This window comes from Magnolia sinica, chromosome 9 (genome assembly GCF_029962835.1).
Source record: "Magnolia sinica isolate HGM2019 chromosome 9, MsV1, whole genome shotgun sequence".
Classification (NCBI taxonomy): domain Eukaryota; kingdom Viridiplantae; phylum Streptophyta; class Magnoliopsida; order Magnoliales; family Magnoliaceae; genus Magnolia; species Magnolia sinica.
In genome coordinates, this window is record NC_080581.1 from 87,218,725 (window position 1) to 87,234,343 (window position 15,619).

Sequence of the window (15,619 nt, forward strand, 5' to 3'; positions counted from 1 at the left end):
TTTTGATGTAAAAAATATTTTGGCAAAAATAATTTTGAACTATATAAAGTTAAGATGACCGGTGTCCTGGTTCAGCAAAGATTAATTGGATGATGTCCTCCTTGAAAAGCAACTAAAATCTATAACTGAAGATAAATGAGATAAGATGGATAAGAAAGCTAAAACCTCTATCCAATTGTGCTTAACGGATGATATCTTCTATAATGTCATGAGATAGAAAGCTGCAACAAGTACATGAGTGAAGTTAGAGAATATCTATGCGAAGAAATCTCTTGAAAATTGTTTGTACTTGAAGCTTCAATTATTCAATCTGAATATGGTGTAGGTGCTGATGTTGAGGCCTACATTAGTAACTTCAATAAATTGATGTACAAATTATTAGATGCGGATGAAACGATGAAAGATGAGAATTAGGCATGCGTTCTGCTAAATTCTCTCCCCACTTCATATAAGTTGTTTAAGGACTCATTGTACATTGGTAGAACAATCATTAGCGTCGAGACTATTATCTCAGCCTATCAGTCAAATGCGATGAGAAAAAAATGGTAACGTCGGTGCTTCTACGAATGCATTGATTACGAGGGGGAGAAATTCTGAGTGAGACAATATATCTTCACGATTAAGGTTCAAATCCAAAGGCAAGGGTAAAGGAAAGTTGAAGTGCTGGAATTGTAAGATGATCGGGTATATGAAGAAGGATTTTCACAATCCTAAGTAGAGAAAAGAGAATTTAGAGTGTTCTTCCAAGGAAGCCACAACCGCGAAATCTAGTGAGGAGACGAACGGTAGTGACGTGTTGACCATATCAAAATCTAGATACTTTGACAAAGAATGAATTTTGGATATGGGGGCTTCGTACCACATAATCCCTTATTAGAGTTGGTTCACTAGTTAAAGTGAGTGCAATAGTGGCTACACATATTTATGGGCAATGACAAGCCTGTAAAGTGGTATGTGTTGGATCGGTGCGCATCAAGATGTTTAATGGCATAGAGCGTATCTTGACCGAGGTGAGACATGTTACTGATTTGAGGAAGAATCTGATATCTCTAGGACCACTCAAGGCACCAGTGTGCAAATTCATTGGGTTCGATTGTGTTCTTAAAGTTTCAAAGGGGGCACTCATAGTCATAAAGGCATGGATAAATGAAAACCTTTATAGGTTGATCGGAAGTACATCATCGGGTGGAGATGCAATGTTTATAGCGGATTTCGCATCTGCACGTATGTGGCATGCATATTGGGCCACATGAGTGAGTGGGGGCATGAAGGTATTTTCTAATCGTTGTTTAATTCCAACTTTTAAAAGTTTTGATTTTAATATATTCGAGTATTGTATATATGGTAAATAATCAATGTTGTCTTTTAAGTCTAGAAAACATGTTTTTAAGGGAATTCTTGATTATGTGCATTCATATATATGGGGGTCCTGTGGTTTATGATGGAGGGTCGTCATGGTTTTTTACATTCATTAACAACTATTCTAAAAAAGTGTGAGTTTATTTTATGAAAAATAAATCCGATATTTTCATCAACTTCAAGCAATGGAAGGTAATGGTGGAAAAACATACAGGACGAAAGATAAAAGTGTTGGGAATAGATAACATTAGGGAATTCAATTGGTATTGCAAAGATGAAAGGATCATGAGGCACAACACAGTGTACCACACACCAGAGCCTAAGCATATGAATCAGACTTTATTGGAGAGGGTCCGATGTGTGATCAGTAATGCTAGGTTGGGCAATAAATTGTGAACAAAGGCCGTTAACACGTCTTGTTACTTGGTGAATCGGTCCCCTTCCACGACCATTGAATGTAAAATTCTATAGGAAGTATAGAGTGATCAACAGGTAGAGTACTTGGGACTGTGTGTATTTGGTAAAAATGCTTACTCTCATGTATCATCAATTGAGAGAGATAAGTTATACCAAAGGGCTAAAAAGTATATCTTTGTTGGCTATAGTAATGGTGTGAAGGGATATATGTTGTATGACCGGGTCACACAAAAAAATATCCTTAGCCGAGACATCAAATTTGACGAAAGATCCTTGTTCCATGAGGATAAGCACTAGGAAAAGAAAAAGTTGATTGTGGACGTTTAGATAGACAGAGATGAGACACAGGCTGATATAGAGACATGAACAAAGGTACAGGAGTAGGTGGAGCATCCACTTGTGAGAAGAAATCTGCCAAGAGATCATAAGTTACCAGCGAAATACAGGAATGACTCAAATATTGCATTTTCCGTTATTACGGATGAGGGAGATTAGTTTACTTTTCAGAATGCTCTTGATAAGCCAGATGCTGAAAAGTGGAAAGTAGCGATAGATATTGAGATTGACTGGATGGGCTGTACCTCTTCTTGGAGAAAGGATTTACTTTAATTGAAATTGAAAGTGACTCAGAAGCAGCTGTGTGCATTTTTTCAAACATAAGTCCTAACCCATGGAGCACCTTCTACTGTAAGAGGAGGATATAAACTATACAGGGTAAAGCCACCATCTCAATTCAACACGTCTTGAGGAAAGCAAATAGAGTGGCTGATGGGCTGGCTCACTTGGGCAGTGAAAACTAATTGGATAGGGATTTCGAGCAACTTCAGGACCTCCCGCTGATGATCAAAGGGGAACTCCTTCTCGACCGAGCGGGCCTAGGTATAGTTAAAGAACTGAAATGAGACTATGTGCAGTTTTCAATATACGATACAATAGGCTGCCTCCTCAAACTTTTCGTATTGGAGGTCCAGCCCGAAATTGTATGTCTTCTATAAAGCAGCTCTTTAGATTAATGAAACAAGTGCTTCTTTGGAATTTAAAAAAAAAAGAAAGATGGCGAATATGATCACACGCCTAGATTCATGTCACCGTACTGAGGTATTCGGTACCATCTTTGAGAATATCAAACGAGAACAAACCCATATAATCCCAAATACTTATTCAATTATTGACATTCTCAATCGGAAGATAGTCAAAGGTTGCCTGCAGCCCTTGCATGGTCAACTGACTCTCCTGGTGGAAAGCTTCCATTCTTTCTGCAATATCACGAATCCCTAGATCACCGTCCATATGATTTTGGTTCATACATTCGTTGTTTGCCATCGGCCTGAGGGAAATCCTCGCTCTGATACCGATTGATGCAGGAATGAACGTGATGAGGTCGAGCACAGTCTCCCTCAAGAGGATAACTGTTCCGAATCCACGAAACTTCTCTGGACTCCTTACAGAGGCTTCTCGAATCCACAACAAAGAAAACAAGCAAAATAGAAAATAAATTCTATAAAATTTGAAATTGATTAATGAATGAAATAAACGAGTTCACGACCCTTTAAATAGGGATACCAAGCAATGAGAGAGAAATCAGAAGCAAACTACAACTAAAACTCCTAGAATTCGCAACTTACTATAAATAGTAAACTTACTATTTATAGACGGTCGTGATGTCTACTAGTGCGCAAGGTTTAAAAATAGTAAGTGCCCTATTTGGCTTCACCAAGCTGTTCTCCTATTTTTTCTAAGCTTTTTTCATGTTGTGCATAACTCCTAAAGCCCAACGGATGAAGAGTTATAATCAAACTAAAACTTACTATTTATAGTAAAAACAGAATTAAAATAAGAAAACGACCATTGAACCGGGGGTATTTCACAAATCTGGCTTGCGTAACCCAGTATAACTGGGTTGGTTGGCTAAAGTAGCTCGTTCTACCCCAAAATCATATTTTACGCCCGATAACTCATTCCAGATTGTGAGATATGCCCGATCTAAGGTCTGACTATCGGATCACTTCTGTCGTCGACCGGGCCTTTTCTGATCCATCTTAAACATGAAACTGTCTGCAACCCACTCTACATCACTCCCTGTATTGGGCATGTTGGAACCCAAAAAATACTCTATGGCCAACAGATTTCGTATGTGTGGATATTTACTAATACTTATTTTTTAAACTCTAGTTTGCCAAATTTAGCTAAGACCTAAACACATGCTTGTGGGTGAATGGTTATGTTTAAATGGTATGTTTGGCTATGCAAATGTTATTCTCATCTTGCTTGTTGCCTACCAGTACAAAATCTTTCTACATATTATTTGCATAGCCTGGTGTCTTGTAAATGCGCTTTTCAGACACGCATTGAAATATTGAATGATCATATTCTACTTCCAAATGTTATCCTTTACCTTTTTCAATCATTAGAAATTTCAAGTAATGGAACTGTATTTTACAGTATAGATGTATATTTCCACGTAGCTTATGCCATTCAGACACTAATAGTAGACTTTATACTTGTTTGCAGAATTTAATGGAAAAATATTACATTGTATTCATTAATTGGCCGCATTTTGGGGATTTATAACAACTGGGAACACTGCCAACAATAGGTGGTTCGATATAGTGGAAACAACTACAGATAAAGCAAAGGAAGCTTGGAATGATCGATGTGGTTTGCAAAGGTGTGGCAATGCTTGATGCATGCAGATAACATACTTCCTAACGTTGTCGGAGGAGTTTATGACAATCCAAGGACTAGTGTATACTATGACAGTCCAAGAACTAGTGTTCAACGAACTCCTAATATATATAATTCCTGATGCCCAATCGAAAATGGGCCGCAAAGAGTATTTGGAGGATATCAAAGCACTTTGCCGTTTGTTTATTGTTGCTCTTGTAATGACATTTGTGTTTCACTTGGTCCTCTTTGCCTGGAAGTAGTATGCATTTTTTATTTTTTATTTTTATTTTTTTCTATTTTTAGTTTTTTTTTGTTAAATTTCAGCAGGTACAATTGAGCTACATAAAATTTTAAACTATTCGTATATAGTTTGGACTTACCCGGCTTGGATTTTATTGTAGTTTGCTTCCTTTATATGTAGGTTAACCCTATATATATATATATATATATATATATATATATATCTCGGAATGCTCAGTTGCGAACCAGTTGGCCCATAAGCCATACCAACTTTTTTGAGAACTCATCATACATGATGAGTCTCGAAAATCTAAATGGTCCACATGAAGCAGAACCTCATGAAACCCCTTGGTACCAATTTTTTACTTTGAACCAGAGCTTTGGTGGGCCATGAAAAATGAAAACAATTTCTTCCCTTGATTTGCATTTCTCTTTTTTATGGCCCACCAAAATCTTAGATCAGGGTGAAAATTTGTCCCCTAAGATTTCATGGGATTCCTCATATTATGGACCGTTCGGATTAGACACCCATGACACGTGTGCAAAGGTGCGCACGTGCCTAGGTGAGTAGATGAGCATGCCTCTCTCTCTCTCTCTCTCTCTCTCTCTCTCTCTCTCTCTCTCTCTATATATATATATATATATATATATATATATGTCAGAAAATTTGCTGTTACTGGTTTAAATTTTCTATGAAATCGTTATCAACATGTTTGATTGTTGCCCTAATAATCCCGACTTTGGGCCCACTTCAGTTATGAATAAGACTATAAAGAGGTTCTCTCAATATCTTGGATAGCAGTGGTTACCGACATTTGTAATTATTTTGTGGACTGCAAAAGTTTAGAATTAGGCCTATTTTTGTTTGGCCATTTATCAAGGTCCTTGTGAATCTTGAAAGGGTTGAATGGAAAATTAGCATTTTGGTGGCTCGATCGAATATGTCTGTAACGGTAGAGTTTCAGTCTCTTCTGGTGTGAAGCTCGAAAGATGTGAATATGCATCATGGTTGAGATCATGCCATTAAAACGAGTTATCTAAACGGATGGAAAGCATGGATGTAATGCATATCGTCCAGTACTGGATCTCAGAGTGATGCAGCCACGTCGGCAATAAATCATAGCCGTTCTGTACATTAGACACCACCCTCAACGGTGCACGGACACGTGAGAGGTGCATTGTCCATGTCTGTGTACATGTGCCTCTCTATAGACAGCGCAAAATCCAATTGTTGTATTGATTTTGATGAGATATCCAATCACCGCAAAGGGACGCTGATTTCGTGCAAAGGCCTCTGGCAGTAATTCCTGTGCTGGAAACTTAGGTGGGGCCCACCGTGATGTTTGTGAGACATCCACCCTGTCCATCCGTTTTGTGAGCTCATTTTAAGACTTGAGACGAAGGTGAGCAGGGATCCAAGGTTTAAGTGGTCCACTAAAGGAAAAGGTGGGCAGAGAAATTCCTACCGTTGAAACTTTCCTGAGTTGACATTAATATTTACATGCCATCCATACAGTTTATAACGTCATTCCTATTGGTTGAACTGAAAACACAAATATTATCCTGATTCAATACTTCTGTGCCCCATGAGTATTTTAACCGTGATCGTTCAATCCTCACATTTTCAGCTCCATTGAGTACTGGATCTGGATCATTTTTTTACCATAAGTTCTAAAATGAGCTCAAAAAAACAGATTGACAGAGTGGATGTCTCACAAACATCACGGTAGGCCCCACCTAGGTTCCCGGCATAGGAACTTCCTGCCAAAGGTTTTAGCAGGAATTCCCATATATCTTATATTTCTAATAAATATAACAAAAATATAGCATGGAACTTGTGGAAGGAAATAAGCCTGAAATTGCCTTCAAAAGTTAGTCCCTGTATAGCATGCAGAGAGCATAGGTACGTGTCTTGAACAATGCGTGCAGAGGCTACTTATAAATATCACGTGTGAAAGAGGGAAGACGAATTAGGAAAAAGTAAAAAACAGGAAGAAGACAAAAGGGTCATGTTCCACGAGCTGATGTTCTTTTTAGAGTCCATGGTCAAGTAAATCAACGGTCAAGGTCTTGCTTGCATGGAGACCGACATATCCCAACGTGGGTTACACATGGAAGAGTTAAAAGTGTAAACAGGGGTTGAGTCACAATATAGTGCAAGACAAGGAGATCACTCGGTTCAGGTCGGTGACTCAGCCAATTAATAGTCTTATGTCATTACTATTTTATTGGATATCTGCCACCATATGCCTCTAAATAGGCAGTAGATCTAGACCATCCATGGGCTGGGCCTACCCATGACATTGTTAGAATACTGTTCAAAACAATTTCTCCCGGATTGAGAAGTTTTGAAGAGATGTTCCGATTTTTTATTTTTTTCTTTCAATAATATTATCAGAAAAACTTCTAGATATATAATATTTGCATTAAATTGTTATCATTTGGATCATTTCTGTGGGCCTACCATGATTTACTCATGACATCAGATCCGTCCATCATGTTTTCCCTCAATTCATGTCTATGTGACCTTATGAACATCTTGATGGCAAAATAAACATACAGATTTAGTCCTTGGGAGGTTTAAATGGTGGGTGTCATTGTCACTAATAAATCTTATAATATAGTCTATTTAAGTCTTTGATCTGCTTACTTTTTGAGCCCGTGCCTAAAATAATATATAAAATGAGTGGACAGAAGATAAAACACATATATCATGGTAGGCCCCCCAAAGCTCCTGCCAGGACAGTTTGTCTCTAGCTGGGTCCTGGTGGGCCCCATTAACATAGACGTTCAAAGACTTTGTAAACGGTAGATATTTCAATCAACAGTTCGGTACCTGTAAGTTCAATCAACAGGAGGCACACGTGTGTGATATTGTGAGCTGCCCATCAGGATATAGATACCATGTAGATCTCACGCTCACAAAAGGGACCATGTGATCGTCAGATGAGTAACACGTGTCTTTCTCAACGTGTGCCCTACATAAAGATACATCATCTGTTGAGCGGATCGCTTGATGAGCTATTTCTGTTTCACACACGTGTGAGGCTCGTGCACTCAGCATTTCTCGACTGAGAAAGACTTCAGTACTCGGCAGAGTAGGATTGTTGATACGCAGGAAATAAGTAACAGCAGACGTCCCATATGAGTAACTTAAGCCAAACTGTCAAAATGAAGGATCCCAATTTAGATGTGACGTAAGCTGAAAACTGCAGTGATTTTTATTCCTCTGTTTGGTGGACACTTAAATGAACAATCAAAATAAAAATTAATCTATGCTCGAATTTACAACTAAATTCTCAATAATAAGAAGATAGGATCCTTCCGTCAACCAGTATTTTAGTTAGTAACCTATCTTCAATGGGTCCCACAAATTCAACAGTTTAATTTGAGTCAATACGTTCCCATGCACACTTTCGAAGTGCCTGCGTTTATACCATCACCCTCCACCAGAGTATAAAATGGTTCCCCTTCTCGGATTTCTTGCTCTCGTTGAGTGTGATGGTTGATAAGCAGGCAAACAGAAATCAGGTCTGCTATACCGTCCAAAGATCAGGAACCGTTGCGGATATTTCACCACAAGAAAATCAGGTCATTTAAGAAATCTGAAGCCCTGATTAAAGGAAATTAGTTTTTTAAATTTTGGCCATATCCAGACTTCATCTTAACCATCAATTAAATGTCTGGAAATCGATCATTTAAAAAAATCAGTCAATGTAACTTTTGAATTTGTGGGACCCGCAATTTGGACGGTTTAATTAAATTTAATTTTATGCCAGATGAAGTATTTTAGTGCCTACGTATCAACCATTATCCTTTGCCAGAGTGATAAAGAATTTTCTCCCTCAATTAATGTACCGCGACAAAAGTGGTGACGTTCATCCACTTTCCCAAGTCATCCCAGCTCAGGCAGGTCACGTGTAACACGGACGCTAATTACGTACTAGCTCCGCACGTCCCGATCTTACATCCGGCGGAGGGTCTGTGTGGCCACCATGATATATGGGTTTTATCAAAGCCGTTCATCCATTCTTCTGTATCATTTTAGTATATAGGCCAAAACTGCGGTAGAGCGAATAAACAAGTGGACCCACAATAGAGATTAAATTCTTACCGTTGAAAATCTCTTGTGAGCAACGGAAATTTTGAATCAAGCTGATATTCGGGTTTATCTTCATCTGAGTCCACGTGACTTTATGAATAGGCTGGAGAATCTAGATCCTCTGCTTTCCACGAGAGGATCGAGATTCGTTAGTTGGATGGCAAACAAGCATTACGGTGGTTCTTTGGAAAGATTCAACGGTGGGCGTCATATCCTATGGTATGGTCCATTTGAGCTTGGATCTAACTAAATTTTAGTCCTAAAACATAAAAAGATGTGTAGAAGTGGATGAACGGTGTGGATGAAAGTCATATATTATGGTGGTCACTCGGAGCCCCTGCCCGTTCCAAAGTTAGGGATAGACGGGGTAGTAGACAATTCGCGTCCGCGTAACGCGCCCTGCGCGATGCGATTTCAGCTAGGCCCACACAGGCGGCAAGTTGAAAATAAAGTAGACCAGAATTGAAGACTTGACTTCTATTTATTATTATTATTATTATTATTTTATTTAAGTTGGCGTGGACCTTCCTGCGGGCTCACCTTAATATATCTATTCTGCATCCTCATCATCCATCCTTTTTTTCCATATCATTTTAATGATGATCCCAAAAATGAAGTAGATCCAACTATCAAGTGGACCATAGCATAGCAAACAGTGGCGATGGACCATTAATGGGCTATAAAAGTTTTGGATCAAGCTGACATTTGATTTTATTTTTTTTTCCCCTTCATCAAGGATTATATGACCTTATCAACGAATTAGATGGAAAATAAACACTATGGAAACATTAACGTGTGCCTGAGAAGTTTTAATAGTAGGGCATTCAATCACCATTGCTTCCTAGAGTGTGATCCACCTGATATTTGGATATTCTTAATATTTGGGAGGGCTCTCTAAAATGATTTGTAAAAATGGATGGACGGCATGGATTTAGAATAGATACATCAAGGTGGCATCAACGGTAAAGGCCACACTTCCCACTGTCTTGGGTGAGGCAGGGGTCTCACCTAATCCACTCATGAGTCGTCTGGGATGGTGACTTGGAATCGGCCTTTGACTCATGCATTCTTGCTATGGTACCCTCCCTCGTATGTATCACTTAAATCTAAACCATCCAAACTTGTGCTCCAACTGTAAGGTGCGTTAGCACCGTAAAATAGGATGGTGCCATATAAAAGTGGGTCCAAACTGGTGTATTCATGACATCCAACCTGTTTCTCGGATGCGTGACCTCAGGTAATAGCTGTAGCTGAAAATCAGCTGAAACGAAAATTCATCTAGGCCGTCCCATAGAGAACAAGGTTAGAGTAGACATCCACCATTGATTTGAATAGGCCGCCTCACTGTATAGTTTATCTGCAATCTATGCCATTCAGTCGTTTATCTGGCCTGGATAAATGGTCAGGCCCAAAGCTAGGCTGTTTTACAGCTCAGGTGAGCCCTCCTGCAAGTCAAGTGTGAACATTTCCTCATGTATCATTCCCTATACCGTGTTTTACTTGTGTATTGGACGAGGCTAATTTTTCACACCTAAAAATAACATGACCTTGTGCATCAAATGGGTGGTTTGGATTTCCTTCTTACATCATGTGTACCCCACATGTTTCCCGTAACATAGGATCACACCTCTAGAACTACCAATGCAAATTATTCCTACCTATGTGGGACCCAAGTGAGCCCACCTATGATTCCCTATGATAGGAAGAATCCAGCATAGATTGCACATCTCCCAAAACTAACCACCATCGGATAATTACAACCATGCAATTATATCAGCATTATCCAAAATGGACGTTGCAAGCAAGAACCATATCTCCGTCCATTTAACAAATCCTAAGAAGTGACGCATAGTCTAAGTGGGGCCACCATAATGTTTGTGAGAAATCTTTCTTATCAGTTAATCTTTCCGGATCATGTTAGGACTGGCCTAAAAATAAGACAGAGATGCCTACCGTTGATATTTTTCTCAATTCACTTTTTTGTTTTTAATTTTAATTTTTTTCTGGGTTAGCTTGTTAGTACACACCCGTGTCAGTACACACACTCCATGTTAGCCACCCCTGTTAGGGATCGATACCAGGACGTCAAGTGTTGAAAGGAGGTATCTCCACTCAGTTTGCCAGTTGAGTTATGGGCCCGGGTGTTTCACTTTGATGTTCATATGCCATCGATACTGTTCTTAATTTCATTTCTACTCCGGTGAATTGAAAACACAAACACATTAGACTGATCAAGAACACACGGGACTCATGATTCTTTTAACGGTGGACATTCAATTCTCATTATTTCCTTTGATGTGACCCACTAGAGTTTTGGATCTGCCTCATTTTTGGGTCCGTCTCCAAACATGATCTGCCAAAACGGATGGACGGATTGGATTTATAACAAACATCAGGGAGTGTCCCACCTAATGGCCCACCCTGATCGTTGGTGTCCCATTTAGGTCCTAAATAGGTACCCATCCCCACAAAATATGAAAATTCCGGACCGGGGCAGTTGTGCAATTAAATTAGTCAATAACCGCAGCCCTTGTCTGCATAGGTTGGCCCACCAAGAAATTAACGGCTCATTTCGACGTGATACCGGACGCGGGTTAGCTAACGACAGGTTGACTAGTCGAGAGACTCCCTAATGAAGTGACGTCGCCAAGCTCTGTGGGCCCCACCATCATGTATGTTTTGTATCCACACCGTCCATTCATTTGGAGAGATCATATTATCACATGGTACAAAGAGTGAGTAAGATCCAAAGCTCGAGTGGACCCCACCACAGAAAACGGTATGGAGAGTGATGCCCACCATTAAAAACTTCTACTGGCCACAAAGTTTTTGATCAAGCTGATATTTGTATTTTACCTTCTTTCATGTTTCCATTAGCACATGAACAGGTTGGATCTCAAATAAGTATCATGGTGGACCTCAGGAAGGTTTCAACGGTGGGTGTCACTCTCCCCACTGTTTTCTCCAGTGGGGTTCACTCCAGCTTTGGATCTGCCTCGTTCTTTGTATCATGCCCTAACATGATCTCTAAAAATAGAATAATGGTATGGATACAGCACATATATCATGGTGGGGTCCACAGAACTTGGTGACGGGACTTCAGTACCAGCGAGTCTCGCTGATCAACTCGTAAGTAGCTAATCCGCGTCGATACCGCGTCGTCCCACGTAATTATCCTTCCATCGACCGTGTCTCAGTAGGGCCCATCTCAGCTTCAACGTAGCATACTTTCAAAAGATATGAATATTTCCACGAAGATCCACAGCCGTTTTCTGATATCTATAAATAGAGGAGTCTAGAAAGCAATATCGTACCTGGCTGAAAATCGCTAGGTGGGAAAAACAATCACACACAACTAACGTTTCCGCTGTGGTAGATCGCTAAAGATCGACAATGAAGGTATCTTATATTAGTTGTCTTTTTACTATATTTGATTTCTTGAAGTGGGTCATGTGAATTTTTATGTGGTTTTCATTGTAGTAACTTGTTTTTTCTGTTACAGCAAAAGATTGTGATGAAAGTCCCGATGAACGATCCGAAGAGCCGGTCCAAGGCCATGAAAACCGCAGTCGGCATACAAGGTAATTTTACCATCATTTGGCTCAGATCTGCTGCCAAGCTTGCAGTTCTAATTTCTTCAACGAGAGATTTAAGCTGTCAGCAATTCAAGCGTCAGTTAAACTGAGTTGATTCACTGAGTTCATCGAGTCAGAGAAGGCTGATTTAGCAGCCCAATCTCATTCTGATGGTTATTAAATTGGGTTTTGAAGACCCACTTTTATAGACGGATGGGATGCGTTAGCTTGACCGCAGATTCTAGCACAATTGAAATTGAGATTCGATGCAAGACAGGTGAAAAGGAACATAACCAGATATCATATTCATTTTCCTACACCACTCTAAGCACAAACCAGATGAGCTAAGTCAACTCAGCGAGTAGTGGTATTTTTAAATCGTCCCCTAGTTCACTACTGACTTGATTTCATCAACCCATGAGCTGAGTCGACTCAGTGAGTCCACTCTCTAAATGTTGAACTAGAGTACCTACATCTTCTTGGTACCATGAAATTTTGAACCATACCACAAATATGGCATGAACTGGCGTCTTTTGTAGATTCTGATTTGGGTTCTAAGATATTGTTTTAATCATGTTGGTTGCAGGTGTTATATCTGCTACGTTGGTGGGCGGCAATAAGGAAGAGCTGGTAGTGGTTGGTGAGGGAGTCGACTCAGTTGTGTTGACAACCCTGCTAAGAAAGAAGATGGGATTTACAGAGCTCGTTAGCGTTGCAGTGGTTGATGAGAAGAAGAAAGAGGAGGAGACAAAGCCATCAAGCGAAACCGCGGTTCTGCCTACTTATTGGGCCTACCAATACAGCATGCCACAGCCACTGCATTATGTGTACCAAGACCCCTACCAGGATAACTGTTGCATCATGTGAAGCACTACAAATGACATCAACGGTTGAAGTTGCGTGTGATGATCCATGAGGCTGCTTGTGGGACCTGACCATGCTTGTTGAAGTTGTGTGATGAGTCATAAGACTGCTTGTGAGACCTCACCATGCTTTTTCTCTGAAGCTATTAAGATTGGGGAAATGGGAATTGTGTTGGATGTAAAAGTAACATTTGAGAAAGCGCCATGCATGCTTAGGTGCTTATTTAAAAAGAAAATAGATTATAGAAATAGTAGATTATATTCAATTTCAGTTAATGAAGGTGATTTTTACTAAGGACACATTAATCAGTGATGGTCTGAGATATGGATCAGCCTTATTTTTGGGCATCAAAACAAAAAGAAAACAGAGAAAAGAAGAAAACAGCAACAACAGGAACACGGATGGCCATAAGAAATCCAAAGATCAATCCTCATCCTCCATTTTCATCAAACTCAAGGTTAATGATCAGGATGACAACAAAGTTAAATTCAAGATGCAGAGAAACACTCCAATGCGTGTGCTAATGAACACATACTGTGCTGTGCAATCAGTGGACATCAATGAAATTACTTCCCTGTTGGATGGTTGTCGCATTCGAGGAGAATAGACAGCTGATGACTCCACTTGGAGGATGAGGATAAGATCGATGTCATGCCAAAACCATATGGTGGTAGCATGCTCGAACGGATAGATGTCGATTTCCTTCATCTTTTGAAAACTACATAACATACAGTGTGGTCATGCGAACTAATAATCTTTTTGTTTTGTTTTGATGATCCGTGTGGGGTTGGTAGAAACCATGAATGTAATGATGGGCTAGACTTCATATTTTCATGAACAATCTATGTGTGGTTTAACCAAAAAAAAAAAAACTTCCCATTTGCAATGTAAAAGGGCAGCTCATTTGGTACACACCACGCAGTATGTGCCAACTTCCTTGAGAGTTAGGCTGGTAAGATAGTGAAGTGGGCCAAACATGTAAGAAATATGGGGCCACGTGTTTAATGATAGAGCACTCAGCTACACTTTCCATGCATGCATGGCTCCTGATGAACGGGTCCAGGTAAAAGAAAGAACGTCATGTCACACACATGTGGCGCAAGTGGATCGTGCATCTCGTTTTCATTCTTTATATCCTTCACTATTTTATGGTGGGCTTTGTATCTTCTAATTATTTAAGCATCTTAAAAGTACTTTTAGATTACTTTTTACTCTTTATAGAAAAGCCTCTTCCACGATTCTTTGACTGAGAAAAATGTATAGGACATTGATCTGCACCCCCCATTTACTGACAATACATCCAAAAGTGGCAATGGCCCTCGTGTGGGCCTGACCAGCACTTGACCTGACTGGCTTGGCCCAAGACTTGATAGAATTCCTACTTGAATTTTACTAATTTATCCACTGATCAAGTGTGTCACATGCATTTGAAAAAACAAAAAAGGCATCCGGAAGCAATTAAACCAATGATCTAGAATTAAGATATATTGGCTGCTTCAACAGAGATAATACATCGAAAGTCAGCACTCCCTCTAACACATCGCTCACATATCTTAAAAGGAGAACATATCCAAAAGTCAACTCTCTATATAAAATGTCCTTGCAAGGTTCATTCAAGGGAGAATGCATTCAAAAGTTATTTCTCTCTATAAAATGCCCTTAGAATTCTTCTTAATTATACATTCTACTACTTTAAGGGTCAACGGTGTCATATGTTACCAAACTCTATTATATAATCACAAGGAATTATTTTGCCCTACTCCCATATTATCAAGTTTTCATCTTGTTACCTATAAACACCCCCACCTCCTTCATTCTTAATACACACCAGCAAACCAAGAGGAGAGAAGGGAGAGAGTTCTCATCTAACCTAGTCACCCCTCTCCTAAGCTTGGAATCATTTAGTTCCAAGCTTAACCATCATTCCCAACCAAGCTTAGCCCGTATAGCCCAAGCTATTTCCCAAACAAATCCATCTAACCTGGCCCCTCATATCCGAACAACCTATCACATCTAGCCCAATCAATCTTTTCCAAACAAACACATCCAACCTAGTCCCTCATTCCTAACCAACCTAGCGCATCTTGCCCATCCTACCCACTCAACCTAACTTATCCATAGACACCTTGCGATCAAGTGTGACACATGTTGGTGGATCCAAAGCTCAAAGATGGCGGTAGCTTCACCATTTTCACACAAAGATGATGATAGTTCCTATTTTTATTTTTATTTTTGCACAAAGATGGTGGTAGCTCCACCATTTATGTGAAAAAAATAGTGTTGCTACCACAATTTGCAGGTTTTGTCTCAATTTTGACTATGGTTGGGCTGTTGTGAGCCGGACCAATCCTTGGTGGACACGGATTTATACTTTGCTTTAGTTTACCCCGAACCT

At 39.7% G+C, this 15,619-nt stretch overlaps 1 protein-coding gene across 1 annotated transcript; it reads left to right on the top strand.

The window, feature by feature from the left end:
- Nucleotides 1–12,098: 12,098 nt before the first annotated feature.
- LOC131255967 (disease resistance protein Pik-1-like) lies at nucleotides 12,099–13,521 on the top strand. The gene is made up of 3 exons (XM_058256939.1): nucleotides 12,099–12,184; nucleotides 12,288–12,366; nucleotides 12,947–13,521. The coding sequence occupies exons 1-3, from the start codon at nucleotides 12,179–12,181 to the stop codon at nucleotides 13,225–13,227; spliced, it is 366 nt and encodes a 121-aa protein (XP_058112922.1). The 5' UTR covers nucleotides 12,099–12,178; the 3' UTR covers nucleotides 13,228–13,521.
- Nucleotides 13,522–15,619: the final 2,098 nt, after the last annotated feature.